Source organism: Gopherus evgoodei, chromosome 1 (assembly GCF_007399415.2).
Source record: "Gopherus evgoodei ecotype Sinaloan lineage chromosome 1, rGopEvg1_v1.p, whole genome shotgun sequence".
Lineage (NCBI taxonomy): Eukaryota > Metazoa > Chordata > Testudines > Testudinidae > Gopherus > Gopherus evgoodei.
The window spans coordinates 47,269,026-47,294,248 of NC_044322.1; the positions used below are offsets into that span (position 1 = coordinate 47,269,026).

A 25,223-nucleotide genomic window follows, 5' to 3' on the forward strand; every position below is an offset into this window, starting at 1 on the left:
TGTAGCACCTTAGAGACTAACACATTTATTTGAGCATAAGCTTTCATGGGCTACAGCCCACTTCATTGGATGCATAGAATGTAACATATAGTAAGGAGATATAGAAAACATACAGAGAACATGAAAAGGTGGAAGTTGCTCTACCAACATTGAATCTGTTTCCCCATGTTAAGTATCCTCACACCTTCTTGTCAAACTGTCTGTAATGGGCTATCTTGCTTATCACTACAAAAGTTTTTTCTCTTAATTAATTAGCCTCTTAGAGTTGGTAGGGTAACTCCGAAATTTTCATGTTCTCTGTATGTTATATATGCTTACTATACGTTACATTCTGTGCATCTGATGAAGTGGGCTGTAGCCCATGAAAACGTATGCTCAAATAAATTTGTTAGTCTCTAAGGTGCCACAAGTACTCCTGTTCTTTTTGTGGATACAGACTAACACAGCTGCTACTCTGAACTTTAATGCATTCTTTAGCACCAGACTTTTGGAGCAAATAAGTTTAAGAGCATTAGGTTCGGGATTATGTTCATAGCTTTCTTCTTCTTTATCTCTTTAGAATCATAGAATATCAGGGTTGGAAGGAACTTCAGGAGGTCATTTAGTCCAACCCCCTGCTCAAAGCAGGACCAATTCCCAATTAAATCATCAAACCATAATATTGCAATAAATTTACTCTGATCCCAAGAAATATATGGCAAAATAGAATATGGGGAAACAGTCCTCCCCCAATAATTCAATAGTATATAAGACGCCCTAATGATTTTTACAATGATAAAACTCAACAATTCAGAAGTTACTGTACGTTAACCCATCTGTTTTTCATACCTCTGTTGTCTCCAGCAATAAGGCAAGGAGGAGTTTCTATCATCATATTGAAAGTTTTGCTTAGAGTTGACAGTATGTTGGGAGCATAACAGGTTAAGATCCAGAAACCTGTAGTTTACAAGTCAATTACCAACTTCTACACAAACTGCTTAATGCCCCAACATGATAGCGCAACCTATGTTCTGCCTGTGAGGCCTTGACAACATCTTTGCATCAGATGGTAATAATTAGTAGTTTAGTTACTTTTACAGTATTAACTCCCACAAGACTCCACTAGAACTTGAGCTCTTTGTTGTATTAAGTGATCCAAAATCTGCTATTTTTGCAGGATAGGCTTTCCTGGTTCTGTTGCTTTTTTTTTTTCTATCTCACTTATGTTTCACAGAGATTTGAAAAAGAAAATGCCAGAGTGGTAGTTTCCTGCCTGCTCCCCAAGAGTATTTCTTTTCCTTGGTTCAACTTTCATATGTGTTAACTTTGTAATTCCACCCCATTGGATTTCAGATTTGTAGTCAGTTTCTCTCCCCGCAGCTATAGCATATCCCCTGTTCAGAGGTAATAGGAAGCTTAATATTGCCTCCTTCTTCCCCCCTTCTTTGTCATGTGATAGGTAATACATTGTTGTCATTAGCAACCTATAAGCAATGGACAGCACAGTAACTGCTCAGTTAAGGTTCTTTTATAATCTAAATTATTCATAACTTTCCCCAACTTTAACCTTTCAGGCTGAAATTTTAGAATTAGACTCAGCTTGAAGGTGATTTTCCCTACTACCCAGAAAATATGAGCTGAGCAAGGCTGTTGAAGAAGAGAAGAGTGGAAAAAATAATTCCTTCGTATATAATGCTTATAGAAGTTAAATATGTAATGTTGTGTTATGAGAATGAAAACAATGCAAGATGCTAATGTGTCTTTAAGACTAAATGCAGAATTATATTGTATTTGAGAAATGTGGATCATGTTAAAGTTAAACTATGTGTAAGGCATATGCACAAGGGGACAGAGATGAGGTCACACTGTGCAACCTTAACTTTGGCATTTTCTAACGTTTGAATATACCATGCAACCTTGAAGTTTTTTTAATATACTCTCTTTGATGGGATAGTATGTACAGGTAATATAGTTTGTAAAGTGCTTTGGATCCCACTGGGTGAAGTATGCTGTTAAATGCAAGGTAATTTTTCATTATACAATAATTTTAATTTAATTACACTATAGACTGTGATGAGTGAGCCAGTGCTAATGTTGCACAGTACCATGTAAGCAATAACAATGTGGTTATGAACTCAGTCTCTCTCCAAGGGCTGGCAAAAAGCTGGGAGACTCATTAAAGCCATGCTGTCATCTCTCCAATGAAGAGTCTTCTGCTTCTTAGTTTGTTAAATCAAATCGTTGTTTAGAAAGCATTAGGTAGCAATCTTGTCTGGATCACCCATCATCCTGTATGTTGACTCAACAAAATTCCCACCTGACCCTTGCCAGCCATATTTTGATGGCTAGGGGCCTAATTATTGGGGCTCAATCCTCTGAGGTGGTGTGCATCCTCATGTCCCATTGTACCTTGGTGGGGTGGAACTGTTTCTAGATCAGCAGAGATTGTAAGGTATAGGGTTGCTTGTTGGAAGGATGGGGGTTGCTGTAGCTTGAGATTGGTGACATTGTAGCATCTTTACAGGAAAAAGGAAAGTCTAGGGAGGAAAAAATTGTTGTACTGTGAAAAGCTGTTTACTCTGTGATCAAAAACAAGGTAAAACCAAACTTGAGATTCTTTTGAGGGTTTTGTTTTTGAAATTTTGATTTGAAGGCAAGATTTTGTATTTCAGGTTTCAAGCTTGCGTTAATTTATTTTTATTATGAGGCCTTTAAGGCAGGGTATTTTCCCATAACAATCTTACCTGTTTTTTGTTGTCTCTTTGTTAAAACTCTTGCTTTGAAAGCTATTTTGCTTTATTGTTGGTTAAGAGAATACAGTATTTTTTGTTGTTCAAACTGATTAATGTTCTATCACCATGGAATATGATTTAAAATCAAAATATATCTCAAAAGGCAAATATTCCTAAGTTTAGTATGGATTTCTTATCTGTGCAATATTATGTCATTCGTCTCAAATCAGTGGCCCTTTTTTAGGTGGTAGCAAACAAATTTTCACAAAGAACAGCCACAAAATCTGTGTGTTTTTTAAAAAATAAGGCCTTTGCTGCTCCTGTTCCATTATGTTTATATTTTTAAATGGGAACAAGAAAGAGATTTTGTTAATATTTCAGTTAGTTACCTCATTAACTATTTTTCTTCTTTCCTCCACACAGTAAAAAATCTTTTAATTGGTTATTAACAAAGATAATATGATAAAATGTGTGTGTGGATTTGATGCTGTTTCATAAATCTAAATAAAGGTCATTTGTTTCAAAGCAGAGAAAGAGAGGCCTAGATTGTACCTGTCCCCTTATTTCTGCTCAATGAGCCTTTGAGCCCCTAAGCAGGGGTCGACACACTGTCCCGTCCTTGCAATTTTGGCATAATAAAGCCATGTGAGTCTAGTAACAATTACAGGGTAGCACTCCCTGTGCTAACATACAATCCACTGCACCAGCCAGTACAGGTTGGGGCAGCTGATTGGGCAAATGTGTCTGCATTCCCTTAAAGGCTGTGGAAGGGGTCTGTTGTGCCTTGCACACAGTCATGATGCCTCTAGGAGTGGCTGGCAGTACAACTACTACTCATAATGAAGGCATGCAGTACATTTAAAGCACAGTCTTCATTGCTGTTGGACAGGGTTGATGAAATGTTCCACCCTGATCTTAATGCTAATATGGTTTGGATGTTTACTAAACAGTCCATCCAGTCCCATATTTAGTAATGAAGTAAAATGAACACCAAAGGAGACATGAATTTGCATTTTTCAGTTGGTTATAGATAACATGGTTTCTGTCTCAATCTCTGGAACTTTAATATTGGTTCTGAATGCAAAAAAGAAACGTAACATGAAGATGGTCATGGTTGTTAATGGCTGTATTAGCTGGAAGCTATAAAATCATCCAAGGACTTCCGTTAGTGTTGGAATAATAATTTACCAAGACATTACCACATGGTGAAATTTTTTGCAGTTCTAATTCAGTGTTATTAATAATGAATAAAACTGCAATTTCTCAGGTTGCTGGGGGCAATGGGGAATTATTTCAATGAATATTTCAGCACATTAGTTTAATCATAGTTCACAAAATTCAGTGGGCAATATTTTATACTTCTAAGTTCAGTTGCTAAGGGACCATAGTCATTAAATTGCAAACTATTGCACTGAGAAGCCATTCTATGATTTACTAACCTTGTTAAAAACACTGTAAAAGAAATCAAGCTGTGCATTAATACTTGTAATTTGATGCTGCATTTGTTAATTGGGCTCACTTTGATTAATGTTTTTAGCAGTAAACAGAGCATTTTGAGACAGACCAGGCTGCGCTCTTTAATGCCTACCTAGGAGTAAAAATGTTAGAATATGCACATTTTGTAATATATATTTTGCTGGAACATTTTCCTAATGCCCACTGAATATAGGAGCAGTACTGAAATGCACTGTATTTACATATAGCAAATACATATAAAGTTCTGGTAGGTACTGACATGTGTTCTCTATTTTGTAGCCAACTGCATGACTTCTGGCGCTTGGTTATTGGGAGGATGATCTGCGCCGGCGAAGGCGATTATTGTTCGCAATGCTTTCGGATCCACTCATTCTGATGCCCTCCTCAAAGCTGCTGTGGAATATGGTCATACTAACTCACCCCTTTTAATAAGGGGCTACTTTGGTGACTTCTATGTCCATATTAGAGTGCTGAGGGTTGTCATTTTTTTTCTCTCACGTCAGGTTTTTAGGAAGCTGTAACAGGAATTCTTTCAGCCTCATTTCTTGTTGGGCCAGAGGAATTGCTCTTGGATGCTGTGAAACACTCACTCTTCCTAGTTCCCAAAGGCTTAGCCGTATTTCTTTCAGCAGTAGCAGAACCAGGTTTAGAGCAGCGGCACAGCTGGGGGGCGTGTGATGGGTCTTTGGCGGTGCCACCTTCAATTATACCTATTGTCTGAAAAAGTGCCACATATATACATAAGGCCACCCCCCTATGCCATGGTACCCCTTATTAGTGCTTCCACTGCCTTTCAAGCATTCCCAGACTCTGTTGGCCCTAGTATTCAGACTGGGATAAGGAATCAAACCTGACTCTCTGCTTGGCAGAGTACAACTCTTAGGCCAGTGAGATGATATAGCATAGCACTTCCTATAAGACCTCTTTTCAATGAGGTTTATAATTTTTCTGTAAAAATCTTGAAAACATTAATTTGGCTACATAATCTAAACCAGGAGCAATATTTATCTGCAAATTGTGAAATACATCAGTGAACCGTTGTTTAAACAAAGCTGCTTAGCAGTGTGCTCAGTGCTTTTGGGCAGTCCATGAGCAAGCACTTTATCGCGAGGTTCTCAAACTTTTCTTTCTGAGGCCCACCCAACATGCTATAAAAACTCCGTGGCCCACCTGTGCCACAGCACTGATTATTTTGCATGTAAAAGACAGGCTGGTGTCGGGGGTAGCAAGCAGGGGCAGTTGACTGGGACCCCAGGTTACAGGGGCCCCCCCCCACAAAGCTCCACTGCTCAGGCTCAGCTTCAACTCCAGGTGTGGCTTCGGATTTCTATCCTGCTGGCCTGCTCTGTTGAACAGAGGAACTTCAGAGCTAATCTCCAAACACCTGGAGGGATGATAGGCTTTTGTGGACAGTCTTTTATTGGGACATGCTTAACAAGACTCACCTGTGACACCAGAGAGTTAGTTTCAGGGGTTTATAAGAACCTAGAAGTGGCCAATGTTTCATTCTAGCCCAGTATCTTGTCTTCTGACAGTGGTCAATGCCAGATGCTTAGAAGGAATGAACAGAACAAGGCAATTATCGAGTGATCCATCCCGTGTCATCCAGTACCAGCTTCTGGCAGTTAGAGGTTTAGGGACACCTGGAGCATGGGGTCATGCCTCTGGACAGCAGAATGAACCTTAAGGAGATACATTTTTCAGAGTTGGTCTTGTGCAGTTCTGTAGACATCTACAAAGGCATTTTTTATCAGGAAGGGTCCTGTCCACCCTTTTTAATTTATATTTCTAATTGAAAATAAAGTGGCCCCAGTATTAATTTCCATTATATTTGGATGTAAATAAACTTGAGCCAGCATTATTCTTAAATAAGTTTAAAGCAGCATACTGAAAATTGGTGCAAGGAAATCATTTTATGCAAATATGAGCTAAATCAGGCAGCCCATTTGTAGCCAGAGCTCTCAGTGAAGTCACTGGAAGTTTTGAGTCTTAGATATAATTCATGCTATATAGTTAATCTGTGGAACTCATCACTTCAGGATATTACTGAGGCAAATAACTTGTAGTGAGCTTCAGAAAAGATAATACATTTAATGATATCAGCATGTACAATTATACTAGCTCAGGGGTGGGAAAACTGTGGCTCAGGGCTGTATCCGGCTCTGCAAATGTTTTAATCTGGTCCTCGAGTCCTACCAGGGAGTGGGGTTGGGTGCTTTTCCCACTCCATGTGTGCCGTTGGCTCCCGGAAGCAGCGGCATTCCCCCCTCCGGCTCCTATGTGTAGGGGCAGCAGGGGGCTCTGGATGCTTCCCCCCACCCCAAGCGCCACACCTGAGCTCCTATTTGCCAGGAACCCGTGGCCAATGGGAGCTGCTGGGACAGCGCCTGTGGATGGGGTAGTGCGCAGAGCCATCTGGCCATGCCTCTGCATAGGAGCCAGAGGTGGGGACATGCTGCTGCTTCTGGGAGCTGCTTGAGGTAAGTGCCATCCAGAGTCTGCACCCCAACCCTCTGCTCCAGGCCTGATCGCCATACTGCCCTCTGAACCCCTTGGTGCCAGCCAGGAACAACCCTCCTGTACCCCCAACCCCTCATCCCCAGAGCCCACACCCCCAGCCAGAGCGCTCACCCCCCCCACCCGCCAACCCCCTCCCATTCCCTGAAGTCCTCATTTCTGGCCCCACCCCAGAGCTCGCAACCACAACCAGAGCCGTCACCCCCTCCTGCACCCCAACCTCCAATTTCATGAGTATTCATGGCCCAGCCATACAACTTCCATACCAGATGTGGCCCTTGGGCCAAAAGTTTGCCGCCCCTGTACTAGCTAGTATATTATTTATTAAAATATAAAGGCTGTCAATTGTCACTGCTTCAGGGTATAAGCTGATCAATAGCTGGGGTCAAGAACTAGTTTCCCTTATGGCATATAGTATTGCACATTTGACACAGTGATGTGTTTATTTTACCCCACCTTCCTTTGAGGCATCCAGTATAGAGCTACTGTCAGAGGCAGATGTCAATCTTTAGTTTGAACTGCTGTAACAATTATGATGTTCCTTTTCAGAAACAAATATTAATTTTAGCCCTAGTCTCTATTCACTTTAATACAGAATTTGCAATTTTGAGGAGCCTGTTCATATTTAAATATGTAAAATTCTGATTTCAACCCAGACTGAAAGCAAAAAGGAAACTGGTTTACAATCCCTAACATCGGCCTCTTAAGGCCTGATTCAGCACCATTTTTTTAAGTTAATGGAAGTTTGCATTTACTTCAGTGGACTTTGTTTCATGCCCTATAATGCAAATGATGTCCTCTTATTTCCCCCTCCACACCACAGCTTATGTGCCCCTTCTGTTACATTTCAGCATTCAAAGGGAACCCCATTTACCTTTAACATGCAGGAGAATAAAGCTGAAGTATTGCTGGGGCAGTGCAAGGTCAAACTCTCATTGGTTGTGTTTCAATTTACAGTAGATGGAAGTTATCTTGTTGGCAGTAAATGTATCTGATATGCAGCTTTCCCATAAATAAATTAAAAGTATGGTGTTGCGGCATTCTGGAGGAATTTTAAACAGCATGCACTGAAGTTAAAACCCATAGATTCCACCTTGATGTACTTACTTTTCAGAGGCTTGGATATATGGATTTTAATATTGAAACTTTTAGTTGACCTTTCGCTGTGAGAAAACATCCTTAACACTGATGTTATTTTTATGCCTCTTGGTGATACTAATGAGTTTGAATAATTTATGAGGTTGTCATGCGAAAAGGATTTGGTGCAGTTTGATGTACTTTCAGCCTCTGGTGTCGGAATGTGATTAATAAAGAGCTGGAGGCATAGAATTTTTTTCCATGGTATTTTATTTTCATTGCATTTTTTTATTCATTTTGTTTGATAATTTTATGTTGGAATAGTTTAATAGTAAAATGCTGTTAATGTAAAAATGCAATATATGTCACTGTACACAAGGATTTGAAAGCATTTTTTTTTAAATCATAATATGCAGTTTCCAACTAACAGGTTATTCCCTGACCTCAAATATTTTATTGTGGAAAATGAATATTGATAAAAAAATATTTTTTTAAATGTTACTTCAATAGCAACCTTAAATCTAGACTGAAAACTAGTACAAGAAATGCTATTTTGGATATGAGTATACTGGAAAACATCTTATAAGTTTTTTGTTATCTACATTGACTGTCAGTTATCAGACCGGGTTTTGTACATAAATATTGCAGTGGAGGAATGTTTAGTTAAAGCCTAAGTCAGCAAGCTCCTCTGTGTCTACGATCAAAAGCCATCAACCTTAAATAGGTCTGATCAGGCATTGCAAAAGAGAGCAGGGCAGCTTCAGCCGAGCAAAAAAACACAGAGCAAAGATGACAAAATTAATCAGTCTTTTCTTTGGCAATAAATATAAGATATGCTGAGGATTGCAGATGAGAGTTTCTGTGTCCTTGGAGATATGCCTGCTTAACACCTGATTTATCTGAGTTTGTGTAGCCATCAAGATATGACCTTGATGAATAAAAGACTGCTCTACAACTAATCTAGAATTAATCAGCGTTGATGGTGGATGCATGGATACTCTAATAATATGACGCAGTCATAAAGGAATAGAAAAGTCTTGGGAATGGCAAATATGTCTGTGGTCTGTACACCTGTTTCAGAGAAACAATATCAGAATGTTTGTTTCCTCCTTAAAGAGCTAAAACAGGGGGTAACGGGGTGTAAAGCTTATTCTGATAGTGGAGATGGCTACTTGCTATAGGAAATATCTATTTTTTAATGTTCATCCACCTATCTAGGTGTACTATGATTACATTCTAAGAAGTCTTCTGTAAGTGTTATCAATACTGCCTAGTACAGGGGTTGCAACCTCTAGCACGCGGCCCGCCAGAGTAAGCACCCTAGTGGGCTGGGCCAGTTTGTTTACCTGCCGCGTTGGCAGGTTCAGCCGATTGCAGCTCCCACTGGCCGCCATTTGCCATCCCAGGCCAATGGGGGCAGCAGGAAGCCGCGGCCAGCACATCCCTCGCTGCTTCCTGCCGTCCCCAATTGGCCTGGCATCAGCCGAACCTGCCCACATGGCAGGTAAACAAACTGGCCTGGCCCACTACGTGTCAGAGGTTGCCGATCCCTGGCCTAGTATTTAACTGTAGGCTCATTATTGACCAGTTTATACATATTGAGGTTTCCATGTTTGGTACAAACTACTGTAAATGATTGAGATTGCTAATAAATAAGAGCATAAGAACGGCCGTACTGGGTCAGACCAAAGGTCCATCTAGCCAAGTATCTGTTTACCGACAGTGGCCAATGCGAGGTGCCCACAGAGGGAGTGAAGCTAACAGGCAATGATCAAGTGATCTCTCTCCTGCCATCCATCTCCATCCTCTGATGAACAGAGGCTAGGGACACCATTCTTTACCCTTCCTGGCTAATAGCCATTTATGGACTTAGCCACTATGAATTTATCCAGTTCCCTGTTAAACATTGTTATAGTCCCAGCCTTCACAACCTCCTCAGGTAAGGAGTTCCACAAGTTGACTGTGCGCTGTGTGAAGAAGAACTTCCTTTTATTTGTTTTAAACCTGCTACCTATTAATTTCATTGGTGACCCCTAGTTCGTGTATTATGGGAATAAGTAAATAACTTTTCCTTATCCACTTTCTCCACATTACTCATGATTTTATATACCCCTATTGTATCCCCCCCTAGTCTCCTCTTTTCCAAGCTGAACAGGCCTAGCCTCTTTAATCTTTCCTCCATATGGGACCCTCTCCAAACCCCTAATCATTTTAGATGCCCTTTTCTGAACCTTTTATAGTGCTAGAACATCTTTTTTGAGGTGAGGAGACCACATCTGTACACAGTATTGGGGATGTGGGCGTACCATGGATTTATATAAGGGCAATAATATATTCTCAGTCTTTATCCTCTTTTTAATGATTCCTAACATCCTGTTTGCTTTTTTGACCGCCTCTGTGCACTGCGTGGACATCTTCTTCAGAGAACTATCCACGATGACGCCAAGATCTTTTTCCTGACTCGTTGTAGCTAAATTAGCCCCCATCATATAGTTGGGGTTATTTTTTCCAATGTGCATTACTTTACATTTATCCACATTAAATTTCATTTGCCATTTTGTTGCCCAATCACTTAGTTTTGTGAGATCTTTTTGAAGTTCTTCACAATCTGCTTTGGTCTTAACTATCTTGAGTAGTTTAGTATCATCTGCAAACTTTGCCACCTCACTGTTACCCCTTTCTCCAGATCATTTATGAATAAATTGAATAGGATTGGTCCTAGGACTGACCCTTGGGGAACACCACTAGTTACCCCTCTCCATTCTGAGAATTTACCATTAATTCCTACATTTTGTTCCCTGTCTTTTAACCAGTTCTCAATCCATGAAAGGACCTTCCCTTTTATCCCATGACAGCTTACTTTACCTAAGAGCCTTTGGTGAGGGACCTTGTCAAAGGCTTTCTGGAAATCTAAGTACACTATGTCCCCTGGATCCCCCTTGTCCATATGTTTGTTGACCCTTTCAAAGAACTCTAATAGATTAGTAAAAGACGATTTCCCTTTACAGAAACCATGTTGACTATTGCTCAACAGTTTGTTTTTCTATGTGTCTGACAATTTTATTCTTAACTATTGTTTCGACTAATTTGCCCAGTACCGATGTTAGATTTACCGGTCTGTAATTGCCGGGATCACCTCTAGAGCCTTTTTTAAATATTGATGTTACATTAGCTAACTTCCAGTCATTGGGTACCAAAGCCGATTTAAAGGACAGGTTACAAACCTTAGTTAATAGTTCCGCAACTTCACATCTGAGTTCTTTCAGAACTCTTGGGTTAATGCCATCTAGTCCCGGTGACTTGTTAATGTTGAGTTTATCAATTAATTCCAAAACCTCCTCTAGTGACACTTCAATCTGTGACAGTTCCTCAGATTTGTCACCTACAAAAGCCAGCTCAGGTTTGGGAATTTCCCTAACATCCTCAGCCGTGAAGACTGAAGCAAAGAATCCATTTAGTTTCTCCGCAATGACTTTATCGTCTTTAAGCGCTCCTTTTGTATTTCGATCGTCAAGGGGTCCCACTGGTTGTTTAGCAGGCTTCCTGCTTCTGATGTACTTAAAAAACATTTTGCTATTACCTTTGGAGTTTTTGGCTAGCTGTTCTTCAAACTCCTCTTTGGCTTTTCGTGTTACACTCTTGCACTTCAGCTGGCAGTGTTTGTGCTCCTTTCTATTTGCCTCACTAGGATTTGACTTCCACTTTTTAAAGAAAGTCTTTTTATCTCTCACTGCTTCTTTTACATGATTGTTAAGCCACAGTGGCTCTTTTTTAGTTCTTTTACTGTGTTTCTTAATTTGGGGTATACATTGAAGTTGGGCCTCTATTATGGTGTCTTTAAAAAGGGCCCTTGCAACTTGCAGGGATTTCACTTTAGTCACTGTACCTTTTAACTTTTGTTTAACTAACCCCCTCATTTTTGTATAGTTCCCTCTTTTGAAATTAAATGCCACAGTGTTGAGCTGTTGAGGTGTTCTTCCCCCCACAGGGATGTTGAATGCTATTGTATTATGGTCACTATTTCCAAGTGGTCCTGCTATAGTTACCTCTTGGACCAGCTGCTGCGCTCCACTCAGGATTAAATCTAGAGTTGCTTCTTTCCTTGTGGGTTCCCGTACCAGCTGCTCCATGAAACAGTCATTTAAAGTACGAAAAATTTTATCTCTGCATTTCATCCTGAAGTGAAATGTTCCCAGTCAATATGGGGATAATTGAAATCCCCCATTATTATTGGGTTCTTAATTTTGATAGCATCTCTAATTTCCCATAGCATTTCATCATCAATATTACTGTTCTGGTCAGGTGGTCGATAATAGATCCCTAATGTTATATTTTTATTAGAGCATGAAATTTCTATCCATAGCAATTCTATGGAACATGTGGATTCGCTTAAGATTTTTACTTCATTTGAATCTACATTTTCTTTCACATATAGTGCCACTCCTCCCCCTGCACGACCTGTTCTGTCCTTCCGATATATTTTGTAAAACACTTCAACAAATAAAGTAAAAACACTTCAATAAATTGAAGCAATGTGAAGTTTAAAACAAATCCCCATGGATGTATTTTAACTACCCTTTATGTAGTGCTCTGTTTCACAGTCATGCCTGCAAGTGTAGAGTGATGAACTGAATGGTCTGTTAGGTCTCTTCCATCTCTAACACTGTGAATACTGTACACGAAGCCAAAAGTGTTCGTAGGCTGTTAAAATAATTTGCACATCTGAGTGTAAAATTAGAAAGATTTTAACAAGTATCTTTTCCAAATATACCAATATCTTATACACTATGCCAAGTTGCTTGTTTTGTGCTTTCCTCACTATGATAGGTATGGTAGGAATCTCATTTTTCTGAAGATTGCAAAGGGAATGCAGTCATACATTCATACCCCAATGTACTTAAGCATAGAAGAATAAGCCATATAATAGAGCATGTTTGAATTAACAATAGCTGGCAATATTGAGTGAAGTTTTGGTTTTACACTTGAAAGGTAGGTGTGTGTTTGTTTAAATTGAAGTTCTAATGGAGTTGCACAGGTAGAACTAACTGAGTCTTAGTAATAAATAAATAAATAATGCACAGGAGAGAATAGAATCCATCTCCTTTTCCTATACTTTTTTGGACTCTGCAGTGCTAACATGAGTAAAAAGCATTAAACTCTAAGTTCTGTCATTTAGTGTGCTGATATGATGGAATATGTACCTGGTAAGCATATGTGTGGTAAGAAGTTGCACTTTTGATATGGTTACTTTAATAGCTTGCAAACAGTGAGTGATTAGATGAGCCACTACAGCACCCATATAGGACTGTGAAACAAAGTACTATCCCAAAGGACATTTATAGAACAGAATAGGGAGCTTATTCAAGCTCTTGGGGCTGCTTCCCCAAAAGCTTAACTTCCACAAACAGTTGTGGTGTCGTGCATAACAAAATTCATGGTCCAGGTCCAGCAAAGACCATACTTTCAGCCTGCGCTAGAGAAACTAAAGATAAATAGATCAGTGCCCAAGTAGCTGAACATTTGTATAAAATGTATTGAACCACTGTTACTGCCTGTGCTCAGGAAAACTTGGCCAATTAAGTTGATTGTAGTGGTCACAATGATTGGCTATGAATCCCAAGAATGAAAAACCTGCCAATTATATGTCCAACCTTTGAAGTGCAACTACGGTTGTATTTTCAATGAGGAATATGGCAACAGCTTTCAACCCTGTGTGACAAAAGCAAGGCCCCTAATTCATATTTAGGCATCTAAATAAAAGTGACCTGATTTCAAGAATTGTTCTAGCTGAAGAAGGCTGCTACATCTGGCTCTTTCTGGGACCTGTCACCAATGCTCAAAGTTTCAGTGAGGGCTGTGTGTGTTCAGTACTTGAAAATCAGTTTGCTTTCATTTCTTCAGGAGCCCCACTGTTAAATCAAATGCCTGAACTTTTGAGTCCATGTCTAATCATGTCTATCTGAGAGCTGTTTTCCCCCCTCCTAGTTTCTGGGCACTCCACATTTGAGGTTCCACACTCTTCTTGCATGTTGGTTTGTCAGAGTAACTAAATGTTATTTTAATTATCTCCCCTTACCCAGACGTGTCAAGATTTTCACCTCTAGTTTTTGCTCTGCTGTAAGGTTGTAAAAATGCTTCTTGTTGGTAAAATACCACCACTATTCAGAGCAACTCCTAGTCTGCCTATGGAAAGCTGCTATGTAAATTGTTCATCCCTATAACTTTTTATCTCAGCTACTCAAGAACAATTGTAACCTGAGGCTTCCTCCCGTGTCACTCCTAGCAATCATTACACTTTCTTCAAGCCCTTTTCTGATTGCAGTCAGTCTCTTGAAAGCACTTTTTAGCAATGAGCATCCTTCAGTTTCACATCTTCACTTAGTGCTCCAGGTCTGATACCTGATTTCCTGCCTTCAGTATCTCTTCAGATAACAGATGTTTCTTCCTCTTGTCTCTGAGAATAGTCCACAGAGGTTGCCCCAATTGACAGTCTAAATCCAAAAAGTATCCTAGAGCAAATTTATTAGATAAATTGGACATTATCGGAAGCAAATTTAAAGGTATGTGATATAGAATCATCTCTGGCTAAAGATCTCAGTAGCAGCCTCACAAGATGGGTAAAATCTAGTTACAGTTACATTCACCAAGCATATACTTACAATGAGAGTGACCTATTGCTGGTAGTAAAGATGTGATAGACCAAGTTATAACTTCAGTTATAGCTGTGAAAATCCGTTTTCTTCCAGAATTATACCTGTGCAACCCAACTGTCAGATCCCTGATCAAGTTTGAAAGCATTAGGGGAAAAAAATATTTTTACTTGTAAACTGAGCAGATTTGTTATGGAGTCAGATCTCCAAAACACCATTTTAGAGTCAATTTTCAGGGTAAGACAGCACATTAATAATAAATTCCAAACTTTGAAATGTATGTAATATTTTAGTAAACATGAATTAAAGAAATATGAAATACGAGGCTGACGCAACTTACAGTAATTTAGCTTTTATATTTAATACTAATTCATTTGTTTTTATTATCAAGCCTTTTCTTTTGTTAGAACTTTTCATGGACTGAAAACAAAACAAAAAAAAAAGCAATTGGCTGAGGTTAAGAATGTAATCTTCGGAAGAAAAATACCTTAATATTCACCATCCACATATCTTTAAAGCTTTATTGTGAGCAATTTTAGGTATATCGTACACAATACATTTTCATATAATCAAGGTCCTCCTAAAACACCTCCAGTGAAATGTTGTAGGTAGCAGCTTTTTAAAGTAGGTTAGTGCTTGATCTGAAAAAAAAAATAGTAACACACACAATACAAAAAATGTTGGCCACTAGAAATACACAACCCATAACCACGGCCCAAGAGCCTTCCAATCCCGATTGAATTAAGAAACATTACACATATACATGTATAAAAGAAAGGAAAGAAACAAAAAGCTAATGACTACAAAGAAAAGCTTTAGTGCAATGCATGCTTAGTTTTAACCTATATACAAGTACAGGATGACAATTACAAGTAGTTTTAAGGAGTAGCATCTGCTTTATGGGTTGATATTATGTAGATACTAATCTAGATATTACAATGAAGAGAACTTTAAAATATGTATGTGGTAGTAGTAGTACTAATGCATTAAAGGTTTCCAGATGTTATCAAATAAGTCCCCTCTGTTCTTCCATCTAAATGTGATCATTACAGAGGAAACCATGTGAGACAGGCATGTAAACCATTCCGCTTCAGTTGGAGCAGCATTGTCTTTCCATTTTCGCAGTCTGACTTTTTGCTGCCATTAGTCCAATTATCAACGAGGTCTTTTTTGTTTGCAGCCAGTTCCCCAGTGTCAGATATCCCATTTAATATAAATAAAGCTACAGTGGCCAAAATATTGGAATCAAGAATTGTGCTGATTCTTCCATATTTTCACCCCAAAATTCATCATTATCCAACATCCCCTAAACATGTTTACTAAATTTTCCATCTAATTGTGCTATGTCCAATGTAAATTCAACCATTTTAAGCCTAAATTGTATCCTTGTATGTCTTGAAGTGGCATATAAAAATGTGCATTATTTTGAAATACTGTGATTTGAGATTTGCATCTACAGCCTTATATTATAGCCCAACAGTGCCATCCACTGCTTCTCCAAATAATCTTCTAATACATTTCTTCCCAATATAGTTTTAAGAACGACATATCTTGTAATTGAGACCTATTAAAAATGATCATATATACATAGATGCTTCATGTATATAATTATTTTTCAGAAATCTAGATCCTATCATAGTCTAAAGTTTTTCAAGAGGGATTATTAAACAGATTTGCAATGCAAGATCTTAGTTGTGACAATAATTAAATAAAAAATACACAGGATATTGCCACAAACCTCTTCCTGGTGATTTCTAACTCTCAAAAAACTTTTAACTATATTTTCATTAATTAGATCTGCCATGATAATGATCTCCTTTGGAATGATAACCTACCATAATATAATACAAGAAATATTCAAAATTATACTGATTGTTTTTTTCTCATTATGGAAGCTCCTGTACTCTGACTTGCTAAGGGAACCTGATTTGCAGAAGCACTCTAAGGTTACTTTACAATAACAGTAAAGTGTAAAAATCTACTTCCTGTGTTTACCTGAGAAAATATTATCCACTTGAAGCACAAGAATTTTCATAGTCACTTTATGATTAGTTCTCAGTAACTGCCAGGAATAACTTTAGCATGAGATCATCAGTTCAGTTGTATACACAGAAATCAAGAAACCAAGGCTGTAAAAACATGCAAACATACATTTCCCTTGGTTGAGTGTGGAGTGGAGACTTGGGGACAGGTTGGGGAGCAACCCTGCCCCATACTCATCCTGCAGTAGTGACTAATGTCCCATTTGACTAGGCTCAGCTGCCCACTTTGGATGTATTGACTTTGGGGTGAAACCTGAATAGTGCTGTGATCCCATAGACCAGGAGTGGGGAGCCAAGCACAGACCTGTGAGACAAGATCCACCGATGCAGGGTAAGTATGGGACAGGCTCACTCTTCAGGCTCCTCCCTCCTCAGCAGGCAAGGATTGAGTTTGCAGTGCCAGGACACAGGATGCTGGTCAGTGCACCATAAGCAGTTTAATATACTGCACCCATTGAATCAGGAGGTTATATCTGCCCATTACTAAATGTCCAGCAAATATGCAAATTACTTTAATGATTTTTCCAAGCTGTACATATCAGAATCTCTGTTATCCAAAATTCAAGTCTTGTCAGATATCCAAAATGTACGTCAAAACTGAAAATCACTTTTGCAATATCTTGATTTTGTGTTTCAAGTGCCTTCTATGTTTCAAATGTTTCCTCTGACATCTTCTGAAATTGACACCTTTTGATACCTTCTGCCTTGACCTATCCCTTGGCTTCTATAATAGATGCCACTTCATAGAATATTCATCCTTTTTGCCAGCATATGATATGGCAACCTTTGCTTCTGACTTCCTTCAGCTGAATCAGGTCAACTCCAAAATGTGCAAAAGGAACAGAAAATTAGCCAAAAGCAAATTCAATGGGCTGTGAAACTTCTGAAAGGACTAAAACTACCAACAACAATAAACAGCCTCATAGTTCTTCTAGCGACTGCTTTTCCTTTTCCTTTTCCTTTCCCATCACTATGTATACATGTATGCACAAACATACCCATGACACCTTCCATTCTTATCAATGTGGATAGCTTGAGTGCTAAGAAAAAGAATAGGCATTGTGATTTAAAACATGTTTAAAATTGTATGGAGCGTACTCTTGTTCTTTGAATTCAGTTTTATGGTTGAGTAGCAAATATAGAAGTCATTAAACCTGGGAAGAAGGTTCTGTGTGCAAAGCACTCCATAGAGATGCTTTGGGAGAGTGGTCTGGAAATGGGAGTTTTGACATCCTGCAAGCAACTCACAGCAGGCTCTGAGTAGCACTTCAGAGTCTGATTTCCAGTATTCCCTTCACACCTTCCATCTTTCTGCTTAAAAACACAGTTCGACAGTAGAATAAGAGCACCCCTACTCAGTTTTAAAAAGAATTTAAAGCATAAAGTAATGATATTCTTCTTCGAGTGCTTGCTCATATCGATTCCAATTAGGTGTGCGTGCGCCGTGTGCATGTTTGCCGGAAGATTTTTACCCTAGCAACACTTGGTGGGTCGGCTGGGTCGCCCCCTGGAGTGGCGCCACTATGGCGGTGAATATATACCCCTGCCGACCCAACGGCCCTTCAGTTCCTTCTTACCACCCATGTCAGTCGTTGGAACAGTGGAGCGCGGCTTAACTGATCTCCACTTTCCTAGCTACTCGTAGTTCCTTATTAATAGTTGTGTATATAGTTATAATCTCTATAGTTGTAGTTAGTTTTTAGTCGTTTCTATAATATATTTAGTGTATATAGTTGCGAGGGGATCGGGGATTAGCCCCTTCCCCCCACCTGGTACCGGGGCTCATGCTCGGGTCACCGGGCTTCAAACCATGCTTGGCCTGCCATAAGCCGATGCCAACGGGAGATCCCCACAACTCCTGCCTTAAGTGCCTTGAGGAATCCCATCTATGAGATAAGTGCTGGATCTGTAAGGCCTTTAAGCCGAGGACGAAGAAAGAGAGGGACTTTCACCTCAAACAGCTCCTGATGCAGGCAGCTCTTAGTCCAACACCCTTGGCATCGAGTGCTGCACAATCTGTATCAGGGAGAAGCATTCTTTCGGCTCCGGATCGCCCCGGTACCGCTAAGGCCCCTCAGCACCAACCGTCGCCGGCACCATTGTTGGCTTGGCACTGTTCCCTGTCACTGCGGGTCAAGAAGCATCGTAAAACTCCCGCTGCTTTGGTGCTGCCTGCACCACAGTTGGAGCACCCGCCTAAGTCGGACCGCCCGGCACTGACACCTGCCACGGCACCGCTAGCTTCAGCACCATCTATTCCGGTCCCACAAGAACCGTCAAGTCCGGTGCCTGAAAGCTTCCCGGCGCCTGAAAGCTTCCCGGCGCATACCGTGGTCGAGCTCACTATCCCATCCACGTCCGAGACCTTTTCCACGGCGAGGGATTTGATTGCACTGACGGAGTCTGCACTGCCTCAACCCCCGGCACCGCCGGTTCGGGTCATTCAGTCTATTGGCAAGCCTGCCCTGCTGAGGCCACCCTCTGTCGGCACTGCTGAGAGGCACCAATCAAGATCTCGGTCCCACTGGCGTTCTCGGTCCCGAAGCCGGTCGCAGTCCCGGCACCGCTCTCCATCACAGTACCAGTCGTACTTGCGGCATCACTCCTGGTACCGATCCAGTTCCCGGCACCGCGGCTCTCGCAGCAGCTCCAGGCGACGAGCCTCAAGATCCCGGTCGACCTCCCGGCATCATTACAGTCGCAGGTCCTGGTCTCGTTCACGGTACCGTTATGGCGCCCGGTACCGCTCCCCAGTGCCGCACCGTGTCATAAACAGATAGCTAAGGGTTAATGTCTCTTTCACCTGAAACACCTGAACAGAGAACCAATCAGGAAACCGGATTTTTTCAACTTTGGGTGGAGGGAAGTGTGTCTCTGAGTCTTTTGTCAGTCTTCCTGCTGTCTCTGAGCTTTGGAGAAGTACTTTCTACTTTCTAGTCTTCTGTTTCTAAGTGTAAGGACAAAGAGATCAGATAGTAAGTTCTATGGTTTCTTTTCTTTGGTATTTGCATGAATATAAGTGCTGGAAATGCTTTGATTTGTATTCTTTTTGAATAAGGCTGTTTATTCAATATTCTTTTAAGCAATTGACCCTGTGTTGTATCATCTTAATACAGAGAGAACATTTGTATTTTTTCTTTCCTTTTTATATAAAGTTTTTTTTTTAAGACCGGTTGGAGTTTTTCTTTACTTCAGGGAAATTAAGTCTGTACTCACCAGGGAATTGGTGGGAGGAAGAAATCAGGGGAAAGGTGTGTGCTGGATTGCTAGCCTGATTTTGCATTTCCTCTGGGTGAAGAGGAAAGTGCTTTTGTTCCAGGATTGGGAACGGAGAGGGGGACTCACTCTGCGTAGTTTCACAGAGCTTGTGTCTGTGTATCTCTCCAGGAGCACCTGGAGGGGGGAAGGGAATCAGGATTATTTCCCTTTGTTGTGAGACTCAAGGGATTTGGGTCTTGTGGTCCCCAGGGAAGGTTTTTCAGGGGGACCAGAGTGCCCCAAAACACTCTAATTTTTTGGGTGGTGGCAGCAGTACCAGGTCCAAGCTGGTAACTAAGCTTGGAGGTTTTCATGCTAACCCCCAAATTTTGGACGCTAAGGTCCAGAATCTGGGAATAAGGTTAGGTCATGGTGGCAGTGGCGGGAGATAGACAGAATCCAGAAGCCAGTAGGAATATTATATTTTTCTTTTCTCTGCTAAGGGTTTTTTTAGCAGAGAGAAACAGTTTGGTTTTAAAAGGGAACCAGAGAGAATTTTTTTTTTTCTGCTCTCTCTAGCAGTTTGTGGTTTGCATGTTAAGCGAGAAGCCATTAGCAGACTATTGACAGTCTATTGTCACACAATAGCACTCCCATTGAGAGTCATACCAGCACTCTATATGCATGCAAATAAAGTGGTTTTTCTGGTTTCCCTTCATTGAACATTAGCTAGAGAGAGAAAAGGAAAAAAGCACTGTTGCTAGGCAGACTTCAGGAGGCAACAGAGAGCCTGCAGTTCAGAAGATAAACATCGGAGGGCACTCCAACACAAGAAAACAGGAACCATGACTTCTAAGGCAAGGATTGACGCCGAAGAACAAATCAAAGACGCTGAACACAGGCGACAGATGGAGATGAAAGAAAAGGAAGAAAGCCTCAAACTGGCAGCCTTCCAAAGAGAACAGGCAGCCCAAGAGGCAGCACACAAAAGAAAACTAGAAGAAGAAGAGGTGGCCTACCGAAGGAAACAAGCAGAAGATGAGGCAGCCCACCGCCGAGAAATGGAAAAGCACCAAAAGAAATGGAAAAGCACCAAAAAGAAATGGAAAAGCACCAAAAAGAAATGGAAAAACAACAAAAAGAAATGGAAAAACAACAAAAAGAGAATGAAGAGAAGGAAAAACAGAGAAAACATGAACTGGAGATGGCAAAAGCTGGGCTGCATGTGCCAGCCAACCCTAACAACCCGGCGCCAATTATTGCTCCCCAGCACAGGAAATTTCCCACCTACAAGGCAGGTGATGACACCGAGGCCTTCTTGGAAAATTTTGAAAGAGCCTGTCTTGGGTACAGCATCCCCGAAGACCAGTACATGGTAGAATTAAGGCCACACCTCAGTGGACCTTTAGCAGAGGTGGCAGCTGAAATGCCCAAGCCGCAAATGAATGACTATAAACTTTTTCAAACCAAGGCCAGATACAGGATGGGGATAACCCCAGATCATGCCCGTCGGCGCTTCAGAACCCAAAATGGAAACCAGAGGTGTCATTTCCCAAACACGCCTACTACATTGCAAAAAACTATGAGGCCTGGTTAACAGGAAACAACATTCAAACCTTGGAAGAAGTGAACCTCCTCATACAAATGGAGCAGTTCTTGGATGGTGTTCCTGAAGACATCACACGGTACATACAAGATAGAAATCCCAAAACTATCGCTGAGGCGGGGGAGATTGGAGCCAAATGGATGGAACTGGCAGAAAGCAAAAAAGCTACTGTCAAGGGGAACGATTACCCCAGGGGGCACACAGACCATAAATCCTACAACCGAGGACAGCCAAAGACCCTCCATACCACCCAAGTAAAGCCACAGATACCCTACTCTTCAACCTCACCAGTCTCCAGTAACTCACCTCGGCCCAGTGAACCATCAGATGGAAGATGCTTTAAGTGTAATGAACCGGGACATATCAAGGCCAACTGTCCCAAGAACACCATGCGAGTGCAATTCATTACACCACCATCACACCAAAGATCCCCAGGCCCGGATGCCTCTCAAATACCCTTGGAGCGAAGGGAAAATTTGAGAGTGGGCGGAAAGAAGGTTACTGCGTGGAGAGACACGGGGGCACAAGTGTCAGCTATCCACCAATCCTTCGTTGACCCCAAATTCATCAACCCAAAGGCCAAAGTTACAATTTACCCCTTCATGTCACAAGCTGTAGACTTGCCTACAGCTCAACTGCCTGTCCAGTACAAAGGCTGGTCAGGAATGTGGACTTTTGCAGTCTATGACAATTATCCTATCCCCATGTTACTGGGGGAAGACTTGGCCAACCAGGTGAGGCGGGCCAAGAGAGTGGGAATGGTTACACGTAGTCAAACCAGGCAAGCTTCCAGACCCATTCCTGTTCCTGAGCCGTCCACAGAGGCCCCGTCTGTGTTACCAGAAACCCAGACAGAGGTAGTGGACCCGGATTCCATGCCTACCACTGAAACAGCCACAGCATCTCCAGTCCCAGGCCCGGAACTGGAACAGCAACCAGCACCAGCAAGTGCAACCACATCTTCAAACTCAACGCCAGAGGGCGCCAGCGAGCCAGAACTGGCAGAAGCACACGACAGCCATACCCAAAAGGCTCAGCCAGAGCCTGAAATACCCTCAGGTGCACCAGCGGAGAGCGGTTCACCAGCAACGGAAACAACCCCATCACCTACATCGCTTCCAGAGGGACCAAGCCCAAGTCCACAGTCTGAGGAAGAACTGGTGACCCCAGCCTCAAGGGAACAGTTCCAGGCTGAGCAGGAAGCAGATGACAGCCTTCAGAAAGCGTGGGCGGCGGCACGGAGCACCCCACCGCCTCTCAGCTCTTCTAATCGATCCCGGTTTGTTATAGACCAAGGACTTTTATACAAGGAAATTCTTTCTGGTGGACACCGGGAAGAATGGCAGCCGCAAAAACAGTTGGTGGTTCCAACTAAGTACCGGGGGAAGCTCTTAAGCTTAGCCCATGATCATCCCAGTGGCCATGCTGGGGTGAACAGAACCAAGGACCGGTTGGGGAAGTCCTTCCACTGGGAGGGGATGGGCAAGGATGTTGCCAAGTATGTCCGGTCTTGTGAGGTATGCCAAAGAGTGGGTAAGCCTCAAGATCAGGTCAAGGCCCCTCTCCAGCCACTCCCCATAATTGAGGTCCCATTTCAGCGAGTAGCTGTGGATATTCTGGGCCCTTTCCCAAAAAAGACGCCCAGAGGAAAGCAGTATGTACTGACTTTAGTGGACTTTGCTACCCGATGGCCAGAAGCAGTAGCTCTAGGCAACACCAGGGCTAACACTGTGTGCCTGGCCCTAACAGACATCTTTGCCAGGGTAGGTTGGCCCTCTGACATCCTTACAGATTCAGGGTCTAATTTCCTGGCAGGGACCATGGAAAAACTGTGGGAAACTCATGGGGTGAATCACTTGGTTGCCACCCCGTACCACCATCAAACCAATGGCCTGGTGGAAAGGTTCAATGGAACTTTGGGGGCCATGATAAGAAAATTCATCAACGAATTCTCCAATAATTGGGACCTAGTGTTGCAGCAGTTGCTGTTTGCCTACAGGGCTGTACCACATCCCAGTTTAGGGTTTTCACCATTTGAACTTGTGTATGGTCACGAGGTTAAGGGGCCATTACAGTTGGTGAAGCAGCAATGGGAGGGGTTTACGCCTTCTCCAGGAACTAACATTCTGGACTTTGTAAGCAACCTACAAAGCACCCTCCGACACTCTTTAGCCCTTGCTAGAGAGAACCTAAAGGATGCTCAAGAAGAGCAAAAGGCCTGGTATGACAGACATGCCAGAGAACGTTCCTTCAAGGTAGGAGACCAGGTTATGGTCTTGAAGGCGCAACAGGCCCATAAGATGGAAGCATCATGGGAAGGGCCATTCACGGTCCAAGAGCGCCTGGGAGCTGTAAACTACCTCATAGCATTTCCCAATTCCTCACTAAAGCCTAAAGTGTACCATGTTAATTCTCTCAAGCCTTTCTATTCCAGAGACTTACAGGTTTGTCAGTTTACAGTCCAGGGAGATGATGCTGAGTGGCCTGACGGTGTCTACTACGATGGGAAAAAAGACGGTGACGTGCAAGAGGTGAACCTCTCAACCACCCTGGAACGTCTGCAGCGGCAACAAATCAAGGAGCTGTGCACTAGCTTCGCCCCATTGTTCTCAGCCACCCCAGGACGGACTGAACGGGCATACCACTCCATTGATACAGGTAATGCTCACCCAATCAGAACCCCACCCTACCGAGTGTCGCCTCATGCCCAAGCTGCTATAGAACGGGAGATCCAGAACATGCTACAGATGGGTATAATCCGCTCATCTACCAGTGCATGGGCATCTCCAGTGGTTCTGGTACCCAAACCAGATGGGGAAATACGCTTTTGCGTGGACTACCGTAAGCTAAATGCGGTAACTCGTCCGGACAACTATCCAATGCCACGCACTGATGAGCTATTGGAAAAGTTGGGACGTGCCCAGTTCATCTCTACCATAGACTTAACCAAGGGGTACTGGCAAGTACCGCTAGATGAACCTGCCAAGGAGAGGTCAGCATTCGTCACCCATGCGGGGGTGTATGAATTCAATGTCCTTCCTTTCGGCCTTCGAAATGCACCCGCCACCTTCCAGAGGCTGGTAGATGGTCTACTAGCTGGACTGGGAGAATTCGCAGTTGCCTACCTCGATGATGTGGCCATTTTTTCAGACTCCTGGCCAGAACACCTACTACACCTGGAAAAGGTCTTTGAGCGCATCAGGCAGGCAGGACTAACTGTTAAGGCCAAAAAGTGTCAAATAGGCCAAAACAGAGTGACTTACCTGGGGCACCAGGTGGGTCGAGGAACCATAAACCCCCTACAGGCCAAGGTGGATGCTATCCAAAAGTGGCCTGTCCCAAGGTCAAAAAAACAGGTCCAATCCTTCTTAGGCTTGGCCGGATACTACAGGCGATTTGTACCACACTACAGCCAAATCGCTGCCCCATTGACCGACCTAACCAAAAAGACCCAGCCAAATGCCGTTAAGTGGACTAATGAGTGTCAAAAAGCCTTTACCCAGCTTAAGGCAACGCTCATGTCTGACCCTGTACTCAGGGCCCCGGATTTTGACAAGCCATTCCTAGTAACCACAGATGCATCTGAGCGTGGTATAGGAGCAGTGCTCATGCAGGAAGCAACAGATCACAACTTCCATCCTGTCGTGTTTCTCAGCAAGAAACTGTCTGAGAGGGAAAGTCACTGGTCAGTCAGTGAAAAGGAATGCTATGCCATTGTGTACGCCCTGGAAAAGCTACGCCCATATGTTTGGGGACGGCGGTTCAAACTACAAACTGACCATGCTGCACTCAAGTGGCTTCATACTGCCAAGGGGAACAACAAAAAACTTCTTCGTTGGAGTTTAGCTCTCCAAGATTTTGATTTTGACATTCAACACATCACAGGAGCTTCTAACAAAGTTGCTGATGCACTCTCCCGTGAGAGTTTCCCAGAATCCAGTAGTTA

At 42.2% G+C, this 25,223-nt stretch overlaps 1 protein-coding gene across 1 annotated transcript in view; it reads left to right on the top strand.

Annotated features, from left to right (window-relative positions):
• The window catches only part of NBEA (neurobeachin), an 853,790-nt gene that overhangs the window by 537,940 nt on the left and 290,627 nt on the right, over positions 1-25,223 (top strand). Inside the window, 3 exon segments of the mRNA XM_030563353.1 lie at positions 4,467-4,489; positions 4,492-4,526; positions 4,529-4,592. Coding sequence (XP_030419213.1) covers positions 4,467-4,489; positions 4,492-4,526; positions 4,529-4,592 — 122 coding nt within the window.